A 25596-nucleotide genomic window follows, 5' to 3' on the forward strand; every position below is an offset into this window, starting at 1 on the left:
GCGGTACCTTCAGCCCAAGGCCAGCAGGGTGCTCCCTGGAGACAGACTTCCAGCTGCTCACCCATACTTTTACATTAGCTTAACATTCAGCACATACGGCACTGACATAGCTGTGAATGCATGGAATTGAATCCAGGCTGCTGCAGTGGACTCAGCCTGCATGAGATGCACACTCTACCAGGTCACCCACACCCTGTGTGTTTAATGTGGACTGAAAATGATCAGGGTATGATAGGGACATGTCCCTCATGTCCATACCCCAAAAATCATGCATTAGGTGTGATCATTGCAACTGACTGACCCGGATCACCAACTGTATCCACCAAATGATATTTTAGTCTAACCTTAAAGCACACATACCATTTATCATTAGTATTTCCCCAAGTTTCTGAGCAGCCTCACCCTGCTGCTGCTGCTACTGCTGCTGCTGCTGCTGATGCTGCTGATGCTGCTGCTGCTCCTCTCTCCATCACTGCAGTGAGCGGGAGGCTCAGCTCCATCTACTCACACTACAATGAATGAATTGACTTTGTTATTAAGGTGTTACATTTATTACTAATTCCAAATGCCGCACACCCACACGCATAAAACAAGGTCTGGGTTTTTTTATCACAGATTTTGTTTTATTTCCATGTGTTGACATCTTTGATTTGTCATTCTCCATCTTGGATTTCCCTTTGCAACTGTGTAGGTGCGCACACGCATACACGCACATATGCACACACACACACACACACACACACACACACACACACACACAGTCTGCTGAAGTCAAACCAAGCCAGCGCATGCATGGACATGCTTCGAGTTCCCTGAGCAGTGATGAACACTTTTCTAACAGCATTTATTTTCCTGTGTTTTACTACATGTGAATGTGGGCACATTTTGAGTGGTTAAGGGCTGTGCTACCTTTGTGTGTGTGTGTGTGTGTGTGTGTGTGTGTGTAGAGCTGCTGTGACCATGATTGTGCTCATCTCTGTTCTGTAGGCTACTTGCCACTCTCTACTGAATAAAGCAACAGTAAAAGAAAAAAAGGAAAACAAAAAAGCAGTAAGTTTGGAGAATCTATTTTCCCTCAGACACTTTTCCCCCTAAAGCAAAAATGCCTTTTTTGCATTTTGTTTTTTTTTATTTCTTTCTTCATTTTTATAAAAAATGGTTTTAATTTGGTGTCTCTGGAAGTGTTTTTTTCTTTTCTCCATGCTCAGCTTTGTGTACAACCCTCTCTTAAAATCATTGTTCTAATATTGGTGCCATTTGATGTATTTTCAATTAACAGTTCCCAGGAAACTGTGGCATTCTTTCTCGTCTTTTCTTTCTGGACTCTGTGTTTGCTCTCCAGGAGACATTTTCTCAGAACATTTCATCTGCACTCAAATCATGTTTCTCCATTTTATATGACTCATTTTAATAAATCAACTTTCATACCCTTTCACTCTCTCTCTCACACTCACACACACACACACACACACACACGGACACCTCACCTGCCAAGGCATGAATGGTTTTAGATGAAATATTCTGATAAACTGGCCTCCCTCTGTCATGGGTTGGATTCCTCAGCTGTCTGCTTGTCTTTTTCCCACCATATATGAAGAGCGATGTCTTTTTTCCACTGCCCTCCCACAGAACCTTGTCACTCAAACCTAGCTGTTTATGGGCACATTTGCTCTTGCTTAAACTCTTTGCTTGATTATTAGCACTCACTGGTCAAAGGTGGACTCTGGAACAAACTCCTCTTTCGCACTTCTTCCATCTGAAAAATCCCATGCTGAATATGCTGAAACAGCATGGGATGGACAAATGGCCTTAATGCTTATTGGTACTGAAGCTGCAGCATTGGTTTACATCACTAAAGCATATTGTTAGAGAAGTGGCTGTGATGTCAGTTATGTTAATGTTAATGTTGATCTACAGAAGTGAGGTGAATCAGCTATAGGTTATGTAATCTGCCACCAGAAGTGTCAGATTTTATTTCAGCCATCAAAAGTGGTGGTCAGTGCCGTCAAAAAATGAGTTGTCCATTGAATTCAGCAGACTATAAAGAACTAGGAAGAATTAAAGAGGAACTACGCCCAAGATTCATACATGCTATTCTTGTGGTTTATGGCCCTGTGTCCTCCAATGCCTTTTTTCCCAGCTGAAAATGTCAGGAGCTTCACAGGAAATGCCAAGCAGGAAGCATTTGAGAGAGCTTTGTAGGCCATGGAAGTAAAGATGTCGTCACAATGGTAGAGTACGTGCTTTATGAGGGGAGGGCTGAGGCATGCAGATAGAGAGGATGGTAGAGTGGAAGCATAGTATAGGATATATGCTTTATATATCTGCACACCATTAGACAGTTATTGGAGCTGGAAGATACGCCAGATCACCTGCAAAATTCCAGCAGCAAGAGCAGCGTTTACATCACCACGACCACATGGCCCATACAGAAACAAACAAGTCAAGGGAAGCTTGCTGTTGTGAACATCATTGTCCATGCAGGCAATTATTTGTCAACAGGAAGCCTACCATGGCTTTTGCCCCGTAGGGTGACATTAATGTTTGTTCATGTAACCATGCCAGACCAAAATCAGTCAATCCGAACTCAGTGAGTGGGCGTATTCAAATGTCTGGACCCTGTCAACTCGTTTCTTTGAGTGTTGATCAATGAGCTTTGAGAGCTGAGAGTTGCTCGTGTTCACAAATACTGATTGAACTTTCCAAAGCCATAGAATTAACATATTGGAATTCTAAATTTGGTTCTTTGTTACTTTACAACGTGAGGCAGAGTCGCTGTGTTTTGTCAGTGTGTTAGATTGCTGCATACACTGTGTTATGGTCATGTTATGGTTGAATTCTCTGCACAGTAAGTGTAGTTTGTCAGAAGACAGTAAGCAGCAGTGTACTGTATGAGCCTACAGTGGTGACATGCATCCACTGTGACCTTGTCACCCTGTCTTCATGCCTCCACACTGGTGACAGCCATGGCTGGAGGCATTATGTTTTTGTGTTGTTTGTCTGTCTGCACATATGTGGGGGCTTTCTCGTGGACATAATGTGAAAAACACATTGAGGGAATTTCTTCACATTTGGCACAATGTCTACTTGGACTATAGACTGTATATAAAGATGAGCAATGCGCCCCCACTTACCCCCCCGCGCTATGCTTAAGTGAAGCTAAAATATCCCAGATATGGATGCTGCCATCTTGTACTTATGACATCATTCAGAGCCGGAGTCTGAGAGAGAGTTCCCGCCCAAACACCCATCCAACCAATCGTGAGCAGCCCCAATAAACACAATCGCATGGATAGGCTGACACAGATGTCAATCATGGGGGAAAATCCCATTTAGATAGAATTTTATAACCCATGAAAACCAAACTTTTCATAAAAACAAACACTTGAACAAACATCAGATGAGACACGTCACGAGAACTACGTTCAGTGACAGAAACCATCTTTGGGGAAAAATGTATTTGGCATGCACATTGGGTTTTTAGTTACGCATATGTCCATTCACTAATATGAAGGGATGGGACTTAGGACCTGTACTACTGACAGACACCAGGGGGCGATCAAGATTGAAAAGCTTCACATTTAGAGAACCGTAATGTTGTCCATCTTTAAATACAGTCTGTTTCTGGGACTACTAAATAAACTGATTAAATTTTGGTGATCAAAGTTGAAAGGTCACTGTGACCTCATACTTTTAATTTTTTGTGAATGTGATATCTTAAAAACACTAAGAGAGTATCTTTGAATTTGACATCAATGTCAGTTTGGATTCCACAATAAACTAATTAGATTTTGATGGTCAAAGGTGACTTTGACCTCACAAAACATGTTTTTGGCAATCATTCAAGAAAACATACGCTGATGATGACAACATTTTACACAAATGATGAAGTGATGACATTTTGTGTCCGAAAGGTCAAAGGCCATATTGTTTTCTGGCCATTATTCAACACCTTGATTCCAGAACAGATGGGAGACATTCGGTCAGATACTGAATTGGTGACACTGATCTATAAACTGTGCTGATTGTAGAGATCTTCTGTGCTGCTAGGGGAAGATGTGTGTGCAGCATCATGTTTGGATGTCGACTGTCATGCCTACATCAGGTCTGGACAGACTCGGATGGAAACTGTAACTGCAACTTGACTCGTGAAGGCTGCCAGACAGTAATTCTAGTCGTACCATTAAAACTAAAAGTGAGAAATAGGAGCTGCAGGTGAGATGTGGTGAAATAAGTTGCTGTCAATAGGATTACACTCACAGAGAAAGATAATGGAGCTGTTAGCAGAAGTACAAAATTCAAACTGGCAGTCAGTAATAAACAACTAAAGTGGACTGTGATGGTTACTTTGTATATAATGCCCATTTTTTCTCTAATGAGCTGACTGCAGGTTGAAGCGGTTTTGTTAGTGATGATGTTAATCATTAAGTGATGTGGCACATTTAATGAGGTTAGAGGTTAGCAGTACTCTGAGGCGGTAAGTTTGAGATAATGATAGTGTGAAAAGAATCCAGTTTTCAGCCAGAACAGTCATAAAATCAGTTATGTGTTCATTTATTTTCACAAGGCCTCATTTTGTTGTCAAGTTATTCCATCCACTGTTGTTTATCAAAGACATAGTATAGGCGAATATTTCCTTTTGGATTTTGAATTGATTATTAATTTCCACTTCCTTTTGATTTGGCCTGTTAAATGCCAACTAAGTTAAGCTACTTAATGCAGCCAAGGACTTGCACAGGTCTAATTAAACTGCTCCTGTGCATCATAGCTGCATTTGACTGACATGTACATCTTAAAGGAGACATTTGAAGTGGATGTCCAGTCAGGTATATTCAGTCAAGTGAAGCAATGATTTCCTTAGTGCGTGCTGTATTGACAGAAAGTGGAGTTTTCCAAGTTTTCTATCTTGCACAGCAGTTATTGTAGTGCCTACATTTACCAGGATGCATTGCACCCAACCCCCAAATATTCTCCAGACCTGCCCAGCATGTGAAGGTGGGTGGTTAGCTGAAGGACACATAGCTAGTTGGTATTTCAAGACAAGAGGGAGGATTTGTTTATGGATGCATGTAGAGCAGGGCCCCTGGACACAGAGGTAGAGACAACTAATCCAAGATGAAACTGCCTGGAGTTTTTCCGAGCAGTGGGGTCGCAGTGAGGGGGAAAGTGGGACTGATTACTCCTTGAATGTGTCTACCCTGCTAGCGTGGATTGACTCTGTGCACTGTGTGTGATGCAGTCTGCCAAAAAAAGAGAAAACAACGATATGCAATTCTAGTTCATGTAACTGAAAGTCTGGCTCAGTTTCTGTGGAAGGACTGTCTGAAGTAAGTGCTTGTATGCCCGTCAGTCTATTCTTTGGACAGCAGTTTTTGCTCTCACAAAGTAAGTAAGTTGGCCTCAGCTCACAGTCAAACCTCTGAATGTCCTGCTGTTGTTATAACCCTGCAGACAGCTGTCACTTTGTCACAGCAGCTCACTAACATTTTAATTACTGATAATTGTCATCTTAGCCTTCGACACATTGGATCAATGAATGTTTCTTTCTGTTAGTCAGGATGAGATGATATATTTGTTAGTGAGCAAGATGGTGGTGCAGCTGCAGAGTGAGAGAGTTTTTAAACAGATTACACATAATCTGAAAGTCTTTTAACAGTATTTTAGTGACTGTCTATATTTAGTCTGAAATGAAGCCACTAAATGCTGTCATAGTCCAGGTGACGTGACAGAGTTGATGTGAAACGTTTACTTTTTCACAACAGAATGAAACTTGGGTCTCATCTTTAGTGCCCCGAAACTGCATTGGTGTACCAGATTCTAGAGCTAGATGTAATCGAAAAATAATCAAAACCCACATTCAGAACCTCTAGCTGACGTTGTCTTTCCCATGTCTGTTATTTGACTGCTGGGCATTTCCTGTCTCGAGCTCTCACGACACTGAGGAAAATCTCACACAAAACATAGCAACAGCAGAAATGTTGAACAATTGTGTAATAAAGTATATGAATTTGACACTAGAATACAGCTGATAACCAACGCGGCATTTCATTATCACGGATCAAACAGCTGATGGTGTTTGACAGCAGCGCAGTGAGAGAGACAGCCAATCAGAGGGGGGCTTTTCCTCACAGCACCAAAGTGTCTGAATGAACCAACAGACAAATATTGAGCTGTGGGAAGTTACTTCTTTAGACTTCTACAGACTGCTTTGTTTTAGCTTCAGGTTCAGTCAGACTTTGGATGAATTATTTAGAAACACCAGGACGCATTGCTCCGTGTCTCATCCAGCTGCTTGTGCTGAGCTCTCATTATTATTACCAGAGGCAGATTTAGTGATTTGGGGGCCTGGGACTATAGGCATATTGTCTTATTTTCAACCTTTTTCTATCAGGAATGATAGAAGGCTGATGGCAGCTATAGAGCAACAAAAAACATCGGAGCTCCATTGAGGATGGATTTTTTTATTTACCATGAGCTTGAACATACTTTCCGAGCTGACAGAACAAACTCTGATTTTCCATCACAGGGTTCCTCAGCTCAGAGTTCAGGGTTAGATGATCAGACAGGTTGGAAACAAGTCACAAGTGAAGCGACCTGCTGCATGCTTCTTGTACCATAGTTCACGCAGGCAGTAGACCTTGTTGATGATTACCAATGCATCTGTTAAGCTTCCAAGCCAATCAGCTCCATTTCCACTGGCATCAGAAATGCACCAGCAATCAACCAATGTATTTTGAGAGGTGCAAGGAGGAAGATTAAGACTGCTCACTGACTGCAATGTGGTGACATGCAGCCATTTTAAAAGTTTGAACAAAGAGCTCATGTTCCTTTATTTGCCTTTCTGTTTGCTAATGTGCCCACTACAATGACATTACAGTTGATATTGATTGATTGGGAGCTTGAGGAACAGACTGAACTGTAGCCGTCTGATTGTGGAACTCCTGACATGACTTTGTAACCCTAAGCATGGCTGTATCACACACAGCCATGCTTGGCTGTAAAGCTAGATGTGATGTGCATTTTCAACTGTAGGGCTCATCCTCTGCTTTGGACCACAACTCATGGCTCTACATCTCTCATCCGCCCTCTTTTTTTTTGATAACTTCCAGTTCTCATGCTTCACCGACAGAGAGGAGACCGTTGGGTTCCTTGTCTTGCTCTTACTCTCTTCTCTTTCTTGGGCTGTAACTAGACTAAAAACATTTCTAGCTCCTGTTACAGCCCAAAATCAACTGGGGTTGATTGTTTTCAAGTCTCTCTTCATATGTCTTCCACCACTGTTCCTCCTTCTGAACCTGTCATCTTTTACTGTTTTGACCATGGCTCACCCTACTCTGCTCTGTTACACACATTGATACATGTATAATTTGTTAGTTGTATAGTTTGTCAGCATTTCCTGCTTTGCTCTTTTATGTAATCCATTTTCAATAGTTTTCCCTTCCCTTTGCTCAAACCTTTCTCTTCTCTTTTACATTTCCCCCTTTGTTCTCCCCTCCTTTGTCCTCCCCGGTTCCCTCCATCTTTCTTCACATAGGTGGTGAGTCAGCGTTTTCCACAGAACAGCATTGGTGCAGTGGGCAGCGCCATGTTTCTGCGCTTTGTCAACCCAGCGATTGTGTCTCCCTATGAAGCTGGCATCTTAGACAAGAAGCCCCTACCAAGGATAGAACGGGGTCTCAAACTCATGTCCAAGGTAAGGCTTGTGAACTGGAGGGTTTTGTGATGCAGCTGACTGGAGGGAAACTTAGTAAGGCCTTTGAAACTGATAAGTAAGTTATAATATTGTGTGATTGTGTTTTAAAAATATAAATCCACAGATATGAAAATGTTAAGCCGAGTTATGTGGCTGTTCATTTTGAGCGTTTGGACAGGAAAGGCCATGTGGAATCATTTTAAATGGTGTCACCATTCAGCAGTAGTGATGAAACACACCCTAGTCTCTGGGCCAGATTGACAAAGAATGGATTGCTCCCACTACATCACCATGATCTGTGCAGATTTTAGCACTCTATCCACAAAAGAATTTGCACTAATTATATGCCGGCGCTAACACGCCCACAATGTTTGGAAGCTGAACACAATTTAATCGAGTAAGCGATATTTTCCCAGTGTTTCAGGCTTTTCTCCCTTTTTTCAGAACACAGATCGGTTCGTGATGAAAACTGCAAAGAGCACATTCTACAGAAAGCATCAGTTTAGTTTGTTGCCCACAGCTGCTGTGTGTTGCAGCTGGCTGCAGCATCTCACAGCAGCTGACACTGTACATGTGTCTCCAAAATTAGACATCGGCCGTGCGCTTTTACACATGGTGCTGCAGTTGCTGTATTAAGAGTATCGGCTAGGATTTGACGGTAATAAATGTTCTGTATTCTGCTTCACATCCAAACAGGTCGGCTGTCACACACAGATCCCAGGTTTATATGGTGGAATTGTTTATAATAAGGCAGCCTTTATGGATGAATACTGAGCTCCATCACAACTGTTTCATTTCAAAATCTAATATAAGCTCACAACCCACTTGATTCCCCCACAGTATCAATTCCATATCATTCAAAGCTCGTGTGCTTTGAAGAGATAAAATGGCGCCTATTTAATACACGGGTCTCAATCGCGTTAAAAAGCACCGCTGTAACTGCCTTTGGCAGTTTGTGCTGGACTTTGTGAATTAGGTGGTATTTTCAAAAAGCCATATTTGCATCGGAAGGGGATGTTTTGCACAAAATTTTGAATATTCCCCAATTTACATACATAAAAATGAGACAGGTGCAGCCAGGACGCTGTCTGCTTGGCAGTGCAGTTTGCGTGCAGTTTGCATTTATTTCTCTCTTTGCGTGTGGTTTTTTTGATTGGACACTATCTTTTTCTCTCATTTGCACAGTTTAGCAGCCGCAATCCTTTTGGGAATATGACCCTTAGTGTACTACGGGGCTGAGCGCTAGGACATAAGATCAAATTATTTCCCAGAAATTCTTGCCAAAATCTATGCTGATTTCTGTGGAAAATCCGCTCCAGAGCCTGTGATTTTGTGTTCAGTCTATCTTTGTGAGGGCATAATGATGAGTATTGTGTACAATTCAACACATAACTTTATCAGAAATACAATCCAAAGCACAGGTTGGTGTCCAACAGGTTTAGCATGAAGGTAACTTAGGTCCAGGCTCAATTCTAGGCTTCCTCAAACCACAGCAACAAGACAAATAAGTTGTAAATAAAAGACTTTGCTTCTCTGCAGCTCAGGTCAGCACTGAGGTGATGTAAGCACTTGGACACATCAAACTGGTGATGTTTGGCATCTGGGAGCCCGGTTCTGTAGAGCTGGAATTACTTCTACCTCAGATACAGCAACTTTTAGATGGAATTGCTGTTCTACCTCTACCAAAAATATCAGTAGAAAATTTAAATGGATATCATTTTATGAATAGGTCTCCACACTGTAGTTAAAATTAATGCCATTCACTGCAGAGGTGAAGAGCTGCTTACACTAGTTAGGATTTTCATTATGCATGTTGTATGCTCCTGTCTTTTCCTTCAGATTCTGCAGAGCATTGCAAACCATGTCCTGTTTACAAAAGAAGAACACATGAGGCCTTTTAATGACTTTGTCAAGAGCAACTTTGATTCAGCCAGAAGGTAAGACACTTGGAGTGTGATGCTTATACCCTCATTCATTCTGTTTTTTTCCATATAAAACAGCTCATCAACTTTGACTCAAATGACTTGTAGAGAAAACTATCCATACTAAATTGTGATGAGAAGCATTGCTTTGGTTCAGATGGCTTCAGGCCTCCCAAAGGGTTGAAGCTAGAGGTTGTGAAAGCTTCGAAGAAATGGCCCCATGACATTGTTATATCAAAGCCTGTATGAGCAAATAATGGGTTATTGTAATGATGAGGAAATCACACCAGCAGTTAATAACCACTGTGTGATAAATGTTGGCAGCATTTGATTGAACACTGCATGTGAGTTTTTACCGCATCACCTTGTGTGATGTTTGTTGAAGCAGCAGGCTGAGCAGTGGACAAGCTGCTGAAACCATAACGAAGGTTACCATATTGAAACCAGAGTTCTGTTAGCACAGGTGATGCCCTCTACTGGACTCTGTGGGTAATACTACACCTCCAGTCACGTCGCCTAGCTGGCTTTCTTTATAAGCTAGGCCGCTGCAGCGCAGAAGTAGGGGGCCTCTACTCTCGGGAGGATAGATCCATGTGCCACGCCAAACCGTGCTGGAGATGGACCTTCTCTGAAGTAGGTCTAAAAGTACAAACACTCGCCTTCAAGTGAGTCATGGTGACAACTGCAGCCAACCTCCGAAGACCCCCCTTCTCCCCCTGAAACAAGCGTATGTGCTGCAAGACTCCACTCACATCTGTCTGTGCAAGAGAACAGAGAGAAAGACATTTTTTAAATTTTTTTTTTATGTGTTCAGCGCTCAGTGCTTTTGTAGCCTCTAACTGAATCTCTGTGGTTTGGAGTTGAGTTTCTCTCCTGCGTCCTGTTTGTACTTAGATCTCTGCTTATGTGAAGTTGCTGCTGAAAACACAACATTTCCTTAATTTGCTGCTTCATAATAAAAGCTGTTACATAATATTTTATTGTGAGGAACCCATAGGAAATGAAATGTGATTCTCACTGAATTTGCAGAAATGTGTTTGCAGCAATAAGAACAAGTCTGATATGGCAGGGAGGAAAGAAAAAGCAGAAGCAGCCACAGTGAGATGGTAGATGAAGAGCTGCAGACAGCAGTCTCTTACTGTACCAATCAGCTCACCTCAAACCGGGCAATTTCTTTTACCTGCCTGCTGTGTGATGGAAAAACACATATAGAAACCCCCCCTTAAAAATAACATCAGACTTCAGCCTGCTGCTTTCAAACGTCATCACTGTAGGAAAGCCCTCATTGGCTAAAGACACACCTTCAAGCAGGTAGCCCTGTTAGAATGGAGATGCAAATCCATGCAGGGCTGGGCTGACGGGCAACACCGGACCAAGCCAAGCCAGCCCAGCCCATGACTGTCGAAAAGCCGCCCCGGTAGCATGATGTGTGCAAAAACAGTATCTTTACCAACAGCAGCGAAGTGCCTGTTAAGTGTCCTCTGCCTGTACTCTGTTTTCACCACAGGTTTTTCTTGGACATAGCATCTGACTCTCCACCCAGCGACTCTGTCAACCACAGTCTATCCTTCATCAGTGACGGCAACGTGCTGGCCCTCCACCGCCTGCTATGGAACAACCAGGAGAGGATCGGCCAGTACCTCTCCAGTAACAGGTCAGGATAGATGATCGATGAAGCATAAAAGTGTTGTGTTCTGCTGCTCAATAACATACTACTACATACTAATACTTCTTTACTACTTATCAGTTTTGTAAAATGATTTAATCTGATCTCATTTCCAGGGACCACAAGGCTGTAGGCAGGCGACCTTTTGACAAGATGGCCACCCTGCTGGCATATCTGGGACCTCCTGAGCACAAACCCGTGGCTGACACGCACTGGTCCAGTCTCAACCTGACCAGCTCCAAGTTTGAGGAGTTCATGACCAGGTAGCATTCCTGCCAGGCTGTAACGCAAGCAGTGGTCATGCCATTCATAACATGATATAGTTAGAACATGTCATGGATGGGATGGCTCATGTATCGCTGATTATCAGCTCTAACGCTCAGCCGTCTCAGCCATGATGACTTCCTTTGATTGGAATGTAGTTTTGTGCACTTTTTGAATCTTACCGCACTATTGCTTCATTAGCTGCTTAAAGGGTTGTGGATGTGGTTCATTATTTTTCACTCAGTACGTTTAATAATCTTAGAAAAAGCTGAAATATTGTGTTATCTTTGACTATAACCGGACTTTTAAAATACATGTAAACATGTTAGTTCCACTGAAATGGTTTTAAATCAAATTTCTCAATGTTGAACTAACACACCTAGATAATGCAGTTGGGGGTTAATTTACTCTTTCATGTACCTCAACCAGACCTGAACTGGTCTAGGCATTCTACACATGCTCTTAGTCCCCACGCGGGGCTTTGACCCGGAAGTCGAACTGCATAAATTCATAGATGATATACGGGAAAAACAAAAGAAGAAGGAGGGAAGAAAACAAAACAAGACAAAGATAAAAAGTAATAGAGTATGTATGAAGTGTACAACATGGAAAAGTTATCCGTGTTGTCACTGTTTTACATGCAACCTGTTTTCTGCTTGCTAACTTGTTTGGTGTGTGACCTAAGAGGTCAACAGGAAGAAGGTCCAATAGCAGCTAGCTGAAAGGGGGCATATCTGCACCCACCATGTTGGAGTGAGACATAAGTCATCAATAAGTGGATTCTTCCCCCCGGTCCAGTGCTTGTGTACTGGGACAAGAACAATAATCCAATTAAATTTCCTAATCAAGCTATAACTGTAGCTCCACTTGACTGTGCATGGAAACATACTGATTGTTTCCATTTTGCTTGGACCAGTTAACTAATCCAAAATCAATATGGGATAGTTTTCTGTAGCCTTATGTATCAAACTTCATCACTCTTTGCGATCAAGAAAAAATTGCTGACTGTGCATCTTACTCACGCTGTGGCTCTCCCTGTTACACTGTTGTATGTGTTTATTTGGACATATGTATTTGGTTTATTACTCGAGGACAGTGCATCTTGACAAACATTACTGTAAATATGCCAGAATTAGCCAAGTAGTCTGCTTTTCCTCTGTAGCCCCTGACCACGTGTCAACTTGGCAGCCTAAGATCAAGAGCTAGGTTAAAAACCAATCATCATGGTGTAAAACACACAGAGCTACTGCTGTTGCTTTAGCTGTCTGCAAACACTGGCTTCCTGGGCTGCTTCCTCTTTTGTTTCCTTCAAGCAGCAACCACCACAAATCCATGCTGAAGTTAATGTCAAGGTGCTTTTGTAGCTGCTGTTTTTCTGCTGATCACTCCTCTTTTTACAGAGACACTTCCCTCCATCAGTCTTTGTGAAAAGCATACTGAATATTTAAAGCGAGATTGATATCAGCATCTGAAAACTAAAGATGGAGCACTGTTTTTAGTATTTAGGTTACTTTCTGAGAGGTTCTGTAAAAACTTGTTTGCGATTAACAATTAGTTATGAATGCCCTTGAGCAAGGCACTGGCTTAAGAATTGGAGTTGCTGGCTGAGAGTAGCGTGCACTGCTCTGGAATACATGTTTCCTTGCTCTAAAGGGGTAGGGTCAGTCAAACGCTGTCCCGTTGGGATTTAAAATGTGAATTAATAATAAAAAATATAATTTAAAATATAATAGAATATTCTTATCAAATAAATCCTGATGCTTGATAACCCAGTGAAACAAATGAAGGTGAGACTGAACCTGGCTCGGTTTGTTCTGTAGGCACCAGGTCCATGAGAAGGAGGAGTTCAAAGCCTTGAAGACCCTCAACATCTTCTACCAGGCGGGAACCTCCAAGACCGGCAACCCAGTCTTCTACTACGTGGCCCGCAGGTAGGACCTGGCTGTTCATCCCTCTTCTTTCCTTATTTCCAGCTTAATGCCTGGTGCTTTTGAGCTTTTTCATGGTACAAAGTAGTTGTTTAATCATATTTATGCATTTTGCTCAAAGGTTTAATAACTGGGGTTTTAACATATCTAAACACTTATTTCTGAGTAACATGGCAGCATGGTGTAGTAATTGGTGTGTTAATTCCTAGAGTACAGCAAAGAAAGGGCGGGCTTTCGATTGGTTTTGGTTTAGCAGATATTGATCCTTTCAAATATACCCGGATCGGCCCTGATACTGATCCATCTCTACTTTCAACCATGCCACACAGTCATCATAAACTGTTGACTTTCCTTTACTGTCATGGAGATGCATCTGTTATTATCTGACTGATCAACTTGAGTTTAAAGTCTAATGGTAAGGAGTTCTGATTCTCCTTTCTACCAGTTTGGATTTTGGAAAGCCTTTGAACAATCTGTCCATGAACTGCAAGTTTAAAAACACATATTTGGGAATGAGCGCTGGGTCGGTCTTTATTGTAGGAAAATGATGATTGAGCTTGTTTGTTTGTCGGCCCACAGTGCTGCCGCTGTGTTTAGTTCAGTCTAGTGAATCCCTCAGAAACTGGTGAATTATGGCTTCTATATGACACAAACACTCCTGAAGTCTTGTGACTTGGACTGAAACTTTAGACTTTTGTGTGGTCACTCAGGATCCTGATTTCTGGCTCATTTTCAGCATGCAGATAGCACTCCTCATCAGGATTTGTAAGTGAGGTGTAACAGAGTGCTGAATGCATTGACAGCTCACTTTTGATGGACTGTTCCATGGCCTTAATGCACAAAAAAGCAGCACCAACATTGTGATTAATAAACAGAGTCACAGCTTACTAAATTCAGGTATTTGAGCTCTTAATTTTTTTTTGGATACAGAGCAGTTCTTGCCTTCACTGAAATTTTGAAGGGCTGCCTCTTTTTAATCAATAAGTTTCCTCAGCACACAGGAACACCTATAATCATTACATTTTTTCCTATTTGAATTATTTCATTTAACTAGCCCTTTATTGGTCACTGTTTATGCCTCTGCAACAGCTGTGGCAGGAGGCATCATGTTTTTAGGTTGTCTGCCTGTCCCTCAGTCCAGCCATGCCATTCTCATGAGTGCAATATCAAGGTAATGCCTTAAGGGATTTTTATTACATCTGGCATCAACAACCAGTTGGACTCAATGATGAACTTATTTCATTTTAGTGGTGTAAGGTCAGTGTAACCTCACAGAACTCCTTTTTTGTCCATAAGTCGAGAATTCTTACACTTTTCCAGATTATGATAAATTTTCCAGAAATTGTGAACTAATGACATCTTATAGCCAAAAGATCAAAGGTCAACTTGACTGTGACATCATAATGTTTTCTGACCATTCTTCAGCACCATATCTCAGGAAATGAAGGAGAGATATTTGGTCAGATGCTGAGTTGGTGATGCTAATCTAATCCTAACACTGTGCTGATATATATTTTGCTGATAATAAGTTTCAGGTGATTGTTGTTGCACCGTGCCACGAAGCTCTCTATCACTCCTCTGTAAAATGGTCTCTAAGTGAAGACAGCAGGTTTCCTACTGCAAGTTATTCACTAAAATCATACATGTCTGAACGGTGATAACTTCCATTTAGCAAAAAAGTACACTTAATAGCTTTTATTAAATTCCTTCAAAGTCTTTATTACATATATGAGTCTGGACAGACATGGATGTAAACTGCAACTTGACTGGTCGGTGTAGGTATACAACCACAAGGTGGCAATTCTAGTTTCCTATATTGTTTTGTAGACTTCCTCAGACTCCTCACTACTTAGTGACAGATTGCCAACAGAGACTATTGAATGTTATGTAATGTGTATTGTCCATCCTGTTTTGAATGGCTCAGCAAGACCAAATAGCACAAGCATCACTATTCTGAAGAAAGCACAGAGCGCAGCAGTCTATCGCTGTGTAGGCAATATACTGAGAGTTGAGAACTGACAGCAGCTCTCTAGTTGAACCATGTATTCTGATATTTAGAGTAGTTTTATCATATAGGTTTATACAGTTCATGTGTGTATGCCTTTGAGAGACATTGTCATGTTGTACACGTTGAGCTATTTGAAAACATGATACATTTGATGATAGGGAGAGATGTCAGTAACAGTCGCAACAGTTTTTACAGGAGAAATGTAAATGGGGGAGCTAAGTGGATTTACTGGGTCATACATTCACAGTCCAAAACAATCTGTTAGGTAGTGTAACTTGTATCCAGTCAAGGTGGCTCACAAGGTGTTGAATGCTGTAGTCATGACTAAAACGGTCAGGGGTACAGTTTGAGTCCCGATGAGGAGTCCGTGACACTTGTTCCTTGAGTTAGCGACTTTGGGCTTCCTGCTTGAAGACTGTGGGCTTGCTGTTGTGCTTGTGTGTGTTGAGAGACTGTCGAAACTTGTAGGAGACGTCCAGACAAAGCGCAGGAGGTCCACAGATTCATTCAACCCTCTTTTGTCCTGATATATTCCTGTCTCAAAAAGTGCCGATTTCACCTGGTAACTAGACGTGATCTCTGCAGTCCTTGCAGGTGATGGACCGTCATGCTCTTCACCTCTGCTGTTTACCCACAGAGGTGGCTCTGTGAACAGCGCAGAGTGCCACTCCCGCCCAGGTGTTGCCCGATGGGTTTGCCCACATATAGGTCTCGTATGGCAGGGGCAGCCTAAGATGGTTGCACGGGTCTGCTCAGCCCATGTCAGGAGCTTTGTTATGTTTTCTTCTTCTTCACAAGCCCAGGGGTTATCGCCCAGAGTCATCACCTCCAGCCCCATCAGACAGTCAAATATCCCCTCAGACAACCAGGAGAAGCGGTTAGCATGCAGATAGAATTTAGCCAGCCTTGGCAGCCGGTCCAACGATCCAGGCAGGATCTGCATCAGATAGTTATGTGACAAATCAATGCTCTCCAAGTTGTGCGGCATATTTGTGGGCACAGTCCAAAACCTGTTGTGACTGAGGTTGAGAGCTTGGAGACTTGGAAGCGTGTTGTTGATGAAGACCACTCTCTCCAGCTCGTTGTCCGACAGGTCCAGTACTTTCAGGTTCCAGTGATAAGCCGTGTCATTTTTGTCCAGCAAGCGTAAATGATTCCCTGCCACTCGCATGTCCCACAGCGACCGTGGCAAGGCAGGAGGCAGAGTCTCCAGCGGTTGTAGGACAAGTCCAGGGTTCGCAGGTGGACATAGTGGGTCAGCTGGTTTTCCAGACCCTGCAAGCTGTCAGAAGAGTGAAATATAAATAAATGTATATATATATATGTGTGTGTGTGTGTGTGTGTGTGTGTGTGTGTGTGTGTGTGTGTATGTGTGTGTGTGTTTGTGTTATTATTCTGTATTTATATTTTTATTCTGTTTTTGTTGTTTTTCTGATCCTGCTGTCCTACATAAATGATGTATGGAAATATTAATTCAACTTTTTCTGAACAGTGGCCGCTATGGTCATGAATGCAAATAACAGTATAATGGGAAATGCTAAAACCTAGCCTAACGATGAATTTCTACACATGGACTCTGCGATGTCAGTGCGTCCCTGCTGCAGTAGTTATTTACCAGCTGCTTTGCACTGCAAGTGTGAAAGCAGTGGATGTGGTGGTGTCTGATGGAGTCATGTCAGCAGCTCAGACAGATTATTATGTCAGATAGCTTTGTTTCTAACAGTCAGTTTCTGTACACTGCAACCTTCAGAGCACCATGGTATTATTCAGAGTCAACATAGCTAGGTGCAAGCAGTCACAAGGTAGTGTTGATCAAAATAAGCAGAAAAAGAACTACAAATGTCCCTGAAGTCGTTAGAAGGGGGACAAGGACAGACTGCCAATTAACTGACTGTTGGTGCGTGTAATCATGAAAAGTTTTGTCGGTTCTACCATTCACACACTGACTATATATTTCTTCAGCCTAGCCCTTTCCCTAGCCTTTTTAAAGAAACACAGGTTTATCCCAGCACCCTCTGTTACCTCTTTCATGCACAGGCAGCCAGTGTTACTTACAGAGCAGGCCTGTCACCAGAGTGACATAGCAGAACTGCAGCTGCTTACCTATTAAAAGAGAGGTTGAGAAAGCGGATGTTGTGCTGCAGACCAGGCGGCAGCTTGGTTAGGCCTCGTGAGGAGCAGTCCACCACACGGTGTCCGCGGCTGCAGGAGCACACAGTGGGGCAGATAGACAGCACCCAGCCCCCGAGCAGCCCACACAGCAGCAGGAGGAGCAGGCAGAGCAGAGAGGCAGAGCTGACGGGCATGCTCAGAGCTCTGCAGGAGGAGAGAGATTTGTCAGGGAGGATAGAAGGACAGGCGTCATGTATTGTGGTAGAAAAAGACAACCATAGAAACTAGATGGAAAGTTAAGGTCTTGCACTGTTTTGTGTGTCATGGACTTGATTTTCCAAGTGTATTATGGTAGATCAGTTTGTGTATAGCCTGCCATACTCATATTCCTCTATTCCAGCATTCCAGCTTGTAGCTCTGCCAGTGGGACTGGAGCTGGCTGTGCTGCAGTGAGACTCAGTTCATTCAGGGCATCACAGTAACTGTGTGTCCACAGCTGCAGATGGTGTTCGGCTCCAAAAAGGTCCATGTGAGTCTGTGTTTTCACAGACAGGACTGTGGGAGGTGGTAACACCCTTCAAATGTGTTCCAGAAACATCCTCATGCCACTGCATTATTTGGTTGATAATGGCAGCTGATGCTCTGCTGTGCCATCACTACAATCCTCTGTGTTTGTTTGAATGCTATAATATTACTACTTTAAATCTCTCCATGCAATACTGAGAGGAGAAATCTGCAAAGTGACAGAGCAGGGAGTATTTTCCTCATGAGCCAGCACAACATTGCATCGTATCTTACTGCGTTATGATTCCGAATGAAATGCTCCTGTGTATGTGGGTCATACATTTCTCCTTATCGTCCCATTTCAGATCACTCACCTCATCCTTTCTAGTGTTGCTCTGTCATCTCTCCTTTTCTCCCGTCGTCTCCCTCCTGCAGTTTTTTTTTTACCTTTGTGCTTTATTGGTTGCGGTTGGAAGGTACTGGTCTCAACCTTTTTTCTCAGGCTGCAATGGAAGTCGTGGCGTGGCACTAAACATGCTGGCTGCAAGCGCTGGCCGCCATCCTGCTCGCCGCTCTGCAGGCTCCCGATGCAGTTGGAGGTTTGGGTTAGGAGAAGGAGAGATGCATAGAGGGGAGGGAGGGTGAGAGACAGAGAGAATTGCAGCACTGAGCCGGCCAGCTCTGCTGCTGATGAGGCAAGCAAGGGCTGGAAGTGAGTGTGTGTGTGTGTGTGTGTGTGTGTGTGTGTGTGTGTGTGTGTGTGTGTGTGTGTGTGTGTGTGTGTGTGTGTGTGTGTGTGTGTGTGTGTGTGTGTGTGTGTGTGTGTGTGTGCGCGCGCGCTGACAATGGCATGGTTCACAGCAGCAGCTTTCTCTCATGCACACACATTCTTATAAACACTTAATTTTCTGACAAAATAATATCCGCTCCTTTTAGCAGCTTTTACGGCACATGTATTGTTTGGGTTCGGTCTCTCAGCTTCCATCAGCAGCCCTAATCTCCACTATTCCCTGGAGTAAAACAGCCACTGTGGATTCTTTCATAATTCCCATGTATAGAATGATCGTATGAAAAGAATGTGACTGTGTGAAAGGGGTCTCTTGGAGTGATGAACCCACAGAAAAAATTCACCAAAATGTGCAGATCTTAATAGTGAGTTTGGGCTCATTGTTCTGCTGTCTTGCCCACAACTTTAGTGTTTTGGTCACTCTCGGTGGTCTCATCGCACTATTATTGCTGCAGCAGGCAGCTGTTTTCTCTAAAAAGCCACTACCTGCTCAGAAGCAAACAGCAGACAGACACAGTTAGACCAGCAGCGTGCTGCAGCTAAAGACAAAGATATATTAGACAGGGCGACAGCTAAAACAAGCCTGATTGAAGAGCATCCTTTCCACTTAAATAAATGAATGTTGTTGTGATACTATGTGAATGCCAAAAAATGTGATCATTACAATTATTGTAGGGCCATCATACAGCTAAACACTGAAAGCAGTCAATGTTACTCTTGCATCTAATGCAATGTGATAAAATAATGAAAAACACTATCATAGGTTTCCAAATTAAAACGAAAACTAACTTCAGTTGAGACCTACAGTTTGAGATATGTTGTTACTGGATTACACATTACCAAATCAGTGCTGACTGATTAAAACAAAACACATGATGGCACTCTAGCATGCAGGTAGCACATGGTTGTAGCAGTGTTCTGGCTCTTGGCCATGCTAACGGGGGAATCAGAGGGCCAGTTCATGTGTGAGATTGCTGCATTTGTCAGTATAATGACTATTAAAGGGATATTTCAGTTTTTTTGAAGAGGGGACATAGACAGTATATTACCCACAGGACTTTTTTTAGGTGGCTAAAATCCATTTTGTTGCTGACCCCTCCACGGCAGTACATAGTGTAGCATCTGTATCAGACTCCAGTTTGTAATATACTCTCTGTGGGTAAGTACCCCAAACGAACCCTCTTCAAAAAATCCAAACTATCCCTTTAAGTATTATTATCATTTAGGTTGAGCTAAAATAGTTAAATATTGTAAACGTGATTGCTGTGAAGTCAGCATGTCAGGCTTGCCGGGTTTGAATAGTTATAAATTCATTTGAAGCAACCAGCTAATGTACAGCTGTTGGATTTATTGGTATGTAAAAGTAGGTGTGCTTTTTATTTTACATTCAAAACCACAACCACTCAGAGACGTGACAGAGCTTTCACCAGGCTTTTTAAGAGTCACAATTCTCTATTCTCTTCAGATACAATAAAAGAAAGTCAGATATACAAAATACATAATTACAGAAATTTGAGCAAAAGCTTCATGATCAAGATAATTACCAACTTGCAAAGGAACAAAAAGACTTAACACCTCGATTAAATACATCTACATACTCTTCTCTCACAGCCTAGAAATGACACATTATGAAAACCACATAACCACATGGAATAGTGCAGTCAACATATGAAACCATTAACCCATAACCCACTGTGGCAGTAAGCAGTACGCCCTCCTACACTACACATCTAGCCCTTTCTAACGTGTCTTTAATAGAAATGAAACGTAGAAGTACTAAGTTAACTGAACTCACGGCCTAAGCTGCACAAATAGTAATGCCGGAAATTCATTAAGAATGCTTAACAAGTTCCTGGTTCCCTACATGGATCCTGATACACACCATGCTCTAATGTTCCACCCAGTGTCACTGAGATTTGTAATTAGTGTCTCAGATATCTTGCTAACAAATAGGCTTATGTCATCATATGTCTGAAGGCCAATAAAAGAAAATCCAGTGAATCCACATGTAAAAGCCTTGCAGTTCGATACATTTCATTTTGTGTTGTTCATTTGTGTTTGACTATCTTACACAGCCTCATGTGAGTAGTCTTCTTCTGTTTCCCATATAAAGACGCTGACAGTCTGCAGTAGGTGCAGCTGAGAGCTGAAAAGTGCCAAGCCTGGGGAAAATGGGGCGTGTGGCTGACAGTCTGATAGTGGTGCCCACACTCCCACTGGCACACCATGAGTGGCAAAACTCCCTTGTGAGCGGACATCGTATAAAGCCACTTTTTAGACTCATTGCACAAGCTTCACAAAACACATTCAGTTATGACTAATCTGAAAATCACATGTTGAGAAATTTGCTCTTGAGAAATATTTTGAAAGTTTTGAAACCTGATATATGAACTATAGAGGGTTGTATCAGTGCCAAAGGTACGTATTGAATCTTTTTACTTGTCAACTGCACATGTTACATTACTCTACAGACAGCAATCAGTGAGACTTACGAATATGTTTCATTTTCAATTGGACTGACTTTTATGTCAGATGAAACATTATTCTGGACTTTTTTATTTTGTAATCTTCTGTGTTAATATTATACTGCTTTGCTGTAATGCCTTTAAGTTTTTTAAATTTTGCAGTAGTACCCTGGATAAACATGACTTTTCTCTTGTCATATTTTCTTTAAACTATGGCAAGTTAGTTTCCTGTGTTCTCAATCATATTTACTGCTGCCTAGAAACTACTCACTCTTTTTTGAAGTCACTGAGACAGAGTTTTCAATGGTATCTGGATCATCTCCAGTGTTTTTCATTTCCAGGACAACTACAGCAGTCCCATTGCTGACTTGTTCATCATTTCCATCCTCCTCTTGGCCAAATGTACTCCCTTGATGTTTAGCTCCAAATGTAGTACCTGGTGTCATGTCCTCTAACTGTTCATCTGTTTCTGGGAGCAAGGACAACCTTTTTGTTAGCCTCTGAGGCAGGAAGCTAGAGAGAGAAATTCGGTTGGATGACCTCCGTGTTACCTGGACGTTGTCAGCTCCAGCCTCAAGAAACGGTGAGGGACCTGCCCAGTCTGTAGTGGTAATCTGATGCTTCTGAAGCTTCCTTTTCTTGATGTAGATGAGTAGGAATCCAAACATCATCAGTACCAGGGCTCCACCTATCAGCCCTGCCACTACCTTACTGTGGTCTGTGCTTTTATTGGACTTTGCATTATTTTCAGGGGGATCTTGTCTTTTCTTTGCTTTGGTGATGTGGATGAATGGTGTCTTTGTCATAGCCACTGAAGTTTTGTATGAACCTGCAGACTGCGTTGCATCACCTAGCGTGACGTGTCCTGAACTTGTAGAGTTGTTTTCAGCAGGCTTGGCAAATGTGGTTTTAGTAGAGATGAGGTTTGTCGACTGTGTTGGACGTGCAGATAGACGGGTAACTTTATTACTGGTGAACTGGCTTTGAGCGGAGCTGCTGAGCGTTAGTGGTACCCTTGTAGTTGTGGTTGGGATGCTCGCATGACTGGTAGCAGTTGCTACTTCTGATGATGTGCCTTTGATTTGTACTGTTGTGGGCCTCATCTCTACTGTTGAGCCGTCTAACTGAGCAGATGTGGAATTGGTTGGAGTTGCTGCTGTTTGAATACCTGGGAAGACTGTCTTCAAAGAAGTTGTCCAAGTTGTTTGCAGTGAAGGTTCAGTGCTGGATTTTGTAGCTAGTTCCTCCGTTGGATTTACATATGCTTTGATAGACTGTGTGATGGTAGGATCTGAGACCGCTGAGAGTGGGTTTGAGCTGGACATCTCTTGTGTTGTCAGCTGGTCATGGGTGAACTTATTTCGTGTTACCTGAGTTCCTGTTATGGCATTATTGAAGTTGTTGTTGTGGCCAGATGTCACTGTGCTGCTTGCTGTCAGTAGTGGCAGCCATATGAACACTAGGCTTACAAAGTGGAAGGTCATTGTATCCCTCAGTCTTCAGGCTGGCTGCTGTGTTCTTGTAGCTAGAACAGAGGAAGTTAATTTCCTTAGAGATGCAGAGCATATCATCTAAAGCAATATGGTGTTATGAAATGCTGTTGCATCATTTCCTCAAAATGCAACTTCGTTTTTATCAATTCTCAATCTTGAATTCAGTTGTGATTATCACCATTAAATATTGGCAGTGACACTGTTTTCACTCCACTTAATATATACAAGTTGTCTGTAAATAGATTTGCCATCTTTCGCTCAGTCTCAGTACATTTTTGTGTGGTCCCAAATTTTAGCTGCAGCATCAATCAAAGCATTCAAGATATTAGGCGGTCCTAAAGCTCCATTAATAATTTAAATGATTAAAATGTACTTACCAGTGACTTAATGTAAATAACCTCCGTCACCCGTCAGCTGTGTTGTTCCAGGATGTGTAAAAAGTTGAATAGTTATGGGATATTTTGATATTGCTTGTCTGGCAGCGTGTCCCTTGGAGGAACTAGGGGCATAGAAGACTTCTCTCTGCTGAAATGTTGACTCGGTCTTGCCTCACTTACAGGAAGTGTGACATGTGAAACTGATGACAATCCCCTGCATTTTCAATCTGGTGTGTTAAACATAGTAGTTCTTGTTTCACACCAAAGCCTTACTGTGGTAAGGTGTTAAACACTGAACTGTGCAGAACTACACTGAATTAACATTTGTAGAAATCCAGTCTTCCAGCACATTGACTTTAATAAGCTCCAGGACAAAGATATGTAAACATGTACTTTTAATGTATGCCTGGTGGTTTGCAGCCATTAGATTGAGAACATACAGGGCCCTTCATCCTGTGGAGTCAGTGACCAGAACAGTGGATGCACCTCCACGTTCACTTAGCATCTACCTGCTGTTTCAGATAAGCACATAAGACATGACTCACTCTTTAAAAACATGCTCAGTGACTCGACCTGGCTCAAATCAAACATGGGCCATAACGTCGTAATGTTTCTTGTTGTGTCCCTCCAGGATTTCTTGATGTGGCGATTACAACAATTCAGGCAATCACTATGAATTTTACATGACCTTGCAAATTTTCCAACCACGGCAACTTTACTGCAACTTTAACTCACTGCTGAATGGCTTTGAAATGGGCGTTTGTTTGTTTTTGTGTGTTTTGTTTGGTTTTTTCCTTATGAGTGGTTATAGACACGGTGCACTGTGAATGGCATCACAGTCGAGAAGTGCTGCTGATTAGCTGGTTAGAATGTGAATCCTGGACAAACAAATGAGTCACTGATCCAGGGACAACACTTACTCGGTGATATCAGAATGTGCTGATCCGCTCTGCCCCTCTTTTTCTCTCTGTTTATCAAGAGACCGCTGCTGTGTCTGTGACAGAGTCTCACGCACATGGTGACAAAGATAACTGTGAGCATCACAGCAGTGTTTATTAACAGGTTTAATGACTGAGTTGAGCCATTTCGGTGTTGGTGTGAGTAGCACTGGAACACAACCACGACAGCTCGCAATAGCTGCTGAAAACACCAAGATGTGGCGGTAAAGTACAAGCAGTGTTGTTGGTTGTCAGTCTTGGACAGTGGTCTGCAGTGGTCTGTGGCTTGGGAGGAAGCTGTAGGAAGCAGTACCACAGACCGAGCAGTCAGCCACTTCTGAACAGGCGTGTATTGAACGGACACTGCACTCGTCCTAATGAAAATTCCAATTTGCACCACTGTAGTTGAGGTCAAGGAAAATACTTATGACACAATTACAACAGTTTTCAATGCTTTTTTTATATATAGCTGCACTTCACTAAGAAGAAAGAAGAATTATAAATTAATAGATAGTGACCAGGATCATGATTATTGTTTTGAAACACATCTGACAGACACTGACACAATGCAAAGAGCAATTTATTTCATACCTGACATTTTTACAGGCTCAATTTCATGTGCAAATATTAAGAAAGAAACAAACTATTAGAAAGTCTACAGCACAGGTAAGAGATCATAGACGGCAAAACTGACAGAAGGAAAGTTTAACATAGATTTATTAATACAACAAGAACAATTAGTAGACATTGTGCACAACTTTCTGACCGTCATTTCTACATGGCTTTGACAGCAATCAAGGTCCCTGGTGTCAAATCAAGGAACTGATGTTGGGATCTCTTTGATGCCATAAAGTGTGTCAATCTACCTGTTGTTTGTCTACCCTTTTCTCTGTTTATTGTCCTCTCATTTTTGTTGTAAAACCAGAAAATTGAGACAAATTAAGTAGTCTTACAGTGAATACTGAATTTGCTAAGCAAGTGTGTAAAAATATGTAACATATTATGTTAGATGTTTACCAGGAAAAATGTACACCTCACCCTTTTAAAAATATTTTTTTCTTGTGTCTGACAATAAATTGGCCCAGAACACTGCTTTGCTGCGTTACTCTCGACCACAGACTTGGCCAGGAAGTACACAGTAGAGTTGTACAGTCCGCAGCACTGTTCTTAACAAAAAAAGCTCAAAGTCAAATGTTCTCATTATTTGAACTTGAGTATTTCTAATCATAAATACCTCATTCCATGTACAAAGGGGGCTGTATACTGCAAACTTTTGATTTGTGATATTTGGCTGTATAAATGAAATTAAGCTGACTTGACTCAGAGTATTTTTTCCATACTATTGTCTAAGTGGTATGAAGAAGTCATTCAAAAAATGAATTACTAGGAGTAGGTATTGAACAACAACATATTTTTTGGTACTGACCAAAATGTCTGAA

General features: G+C 42.1%; 3 protein-coding genes across 3 annotated transcripts in view; 1 reads left to right on the forward strand and 2 right to left on the reverse strand.

Annotated features, from left to right (window-relative positions):
- nf1a (neurofibromin 1a) overlaps positions 1-25596 on the forward strand; it is a 96466-nt gene that overhangs the window by 43388 nt on the left and 27482 nt on the right. Inside the window, 6 exon segments of the mRNA XM_042486303.1 lie at positions 988-1050; positions 7535-7693; positions 9533-9630; positions 11123-11269; positions 11398-11544; positions 13366-13476. Of these exon segments, the coding sequence (XP_042342237.1) occupies positions 988-1050; positions 7535-7693; positions 9533-9630; positions 11123-11269; positions 11398-11544; positions 13366-13476 (725 nt within the window).
- On the reverse strand, positions 15248-18829 carry omgb (oligodendrocyte myelin glycoprotein b). The gene is given in 3 exon segments (XM_042486302.1): positions 15248-16693; positions 16696-16763; positions 17585-18829. Coding segments are annotated over 3 exon segments (1188 nt in total). The 5' UTR covers positions 17788-18829; the 3' UTR covers positions 15248-15776.
- Positions 20213-23372, reverse strand: LOC121942970 (cell wall protein DAN4). The gene is made up of 2 exons (XM_042486300.1): positions 23220-23372; positions 20213-22874 (listed from the first exon to the last, which is right to left on the reverse strand). The coding sequence occupies exon 2, from the start codon at positions 22831-22833 to the stop codon at positions 21613-21615; it is 1221 nt and encodes a 406-aa protein (XP_042342234.1). The 5' UTR covers positions 22834-22874; positions 23220-23372; the 3' UTR covers positions 20213-21612.

This window comes from Plectropomus leopardus, chromosome 5 (assembly GCF_008729295.1).
Source record: "Plectropomus leopardus isolate mb chromosome 5, YSFRI_Pleo_2.0, whole genome shotgun sequence".
NCBI classification, from domain to species: Eukaryota; Metazoa; Chordata; class Actinopteri; order Perciformes; family Serranidae; genus Plectropomus; species Plectropomus leopardus.

Bases quoted from the DNA above. Each gene is read 5' to 3' on its own strand.
- LOC121942970 (XM_042486300.1), bottom strand. From the start codon at position 22,833: ATGACCTTCCACTTTGTAAGCCTAGTGTTCATATGGCTGCCACTACTG.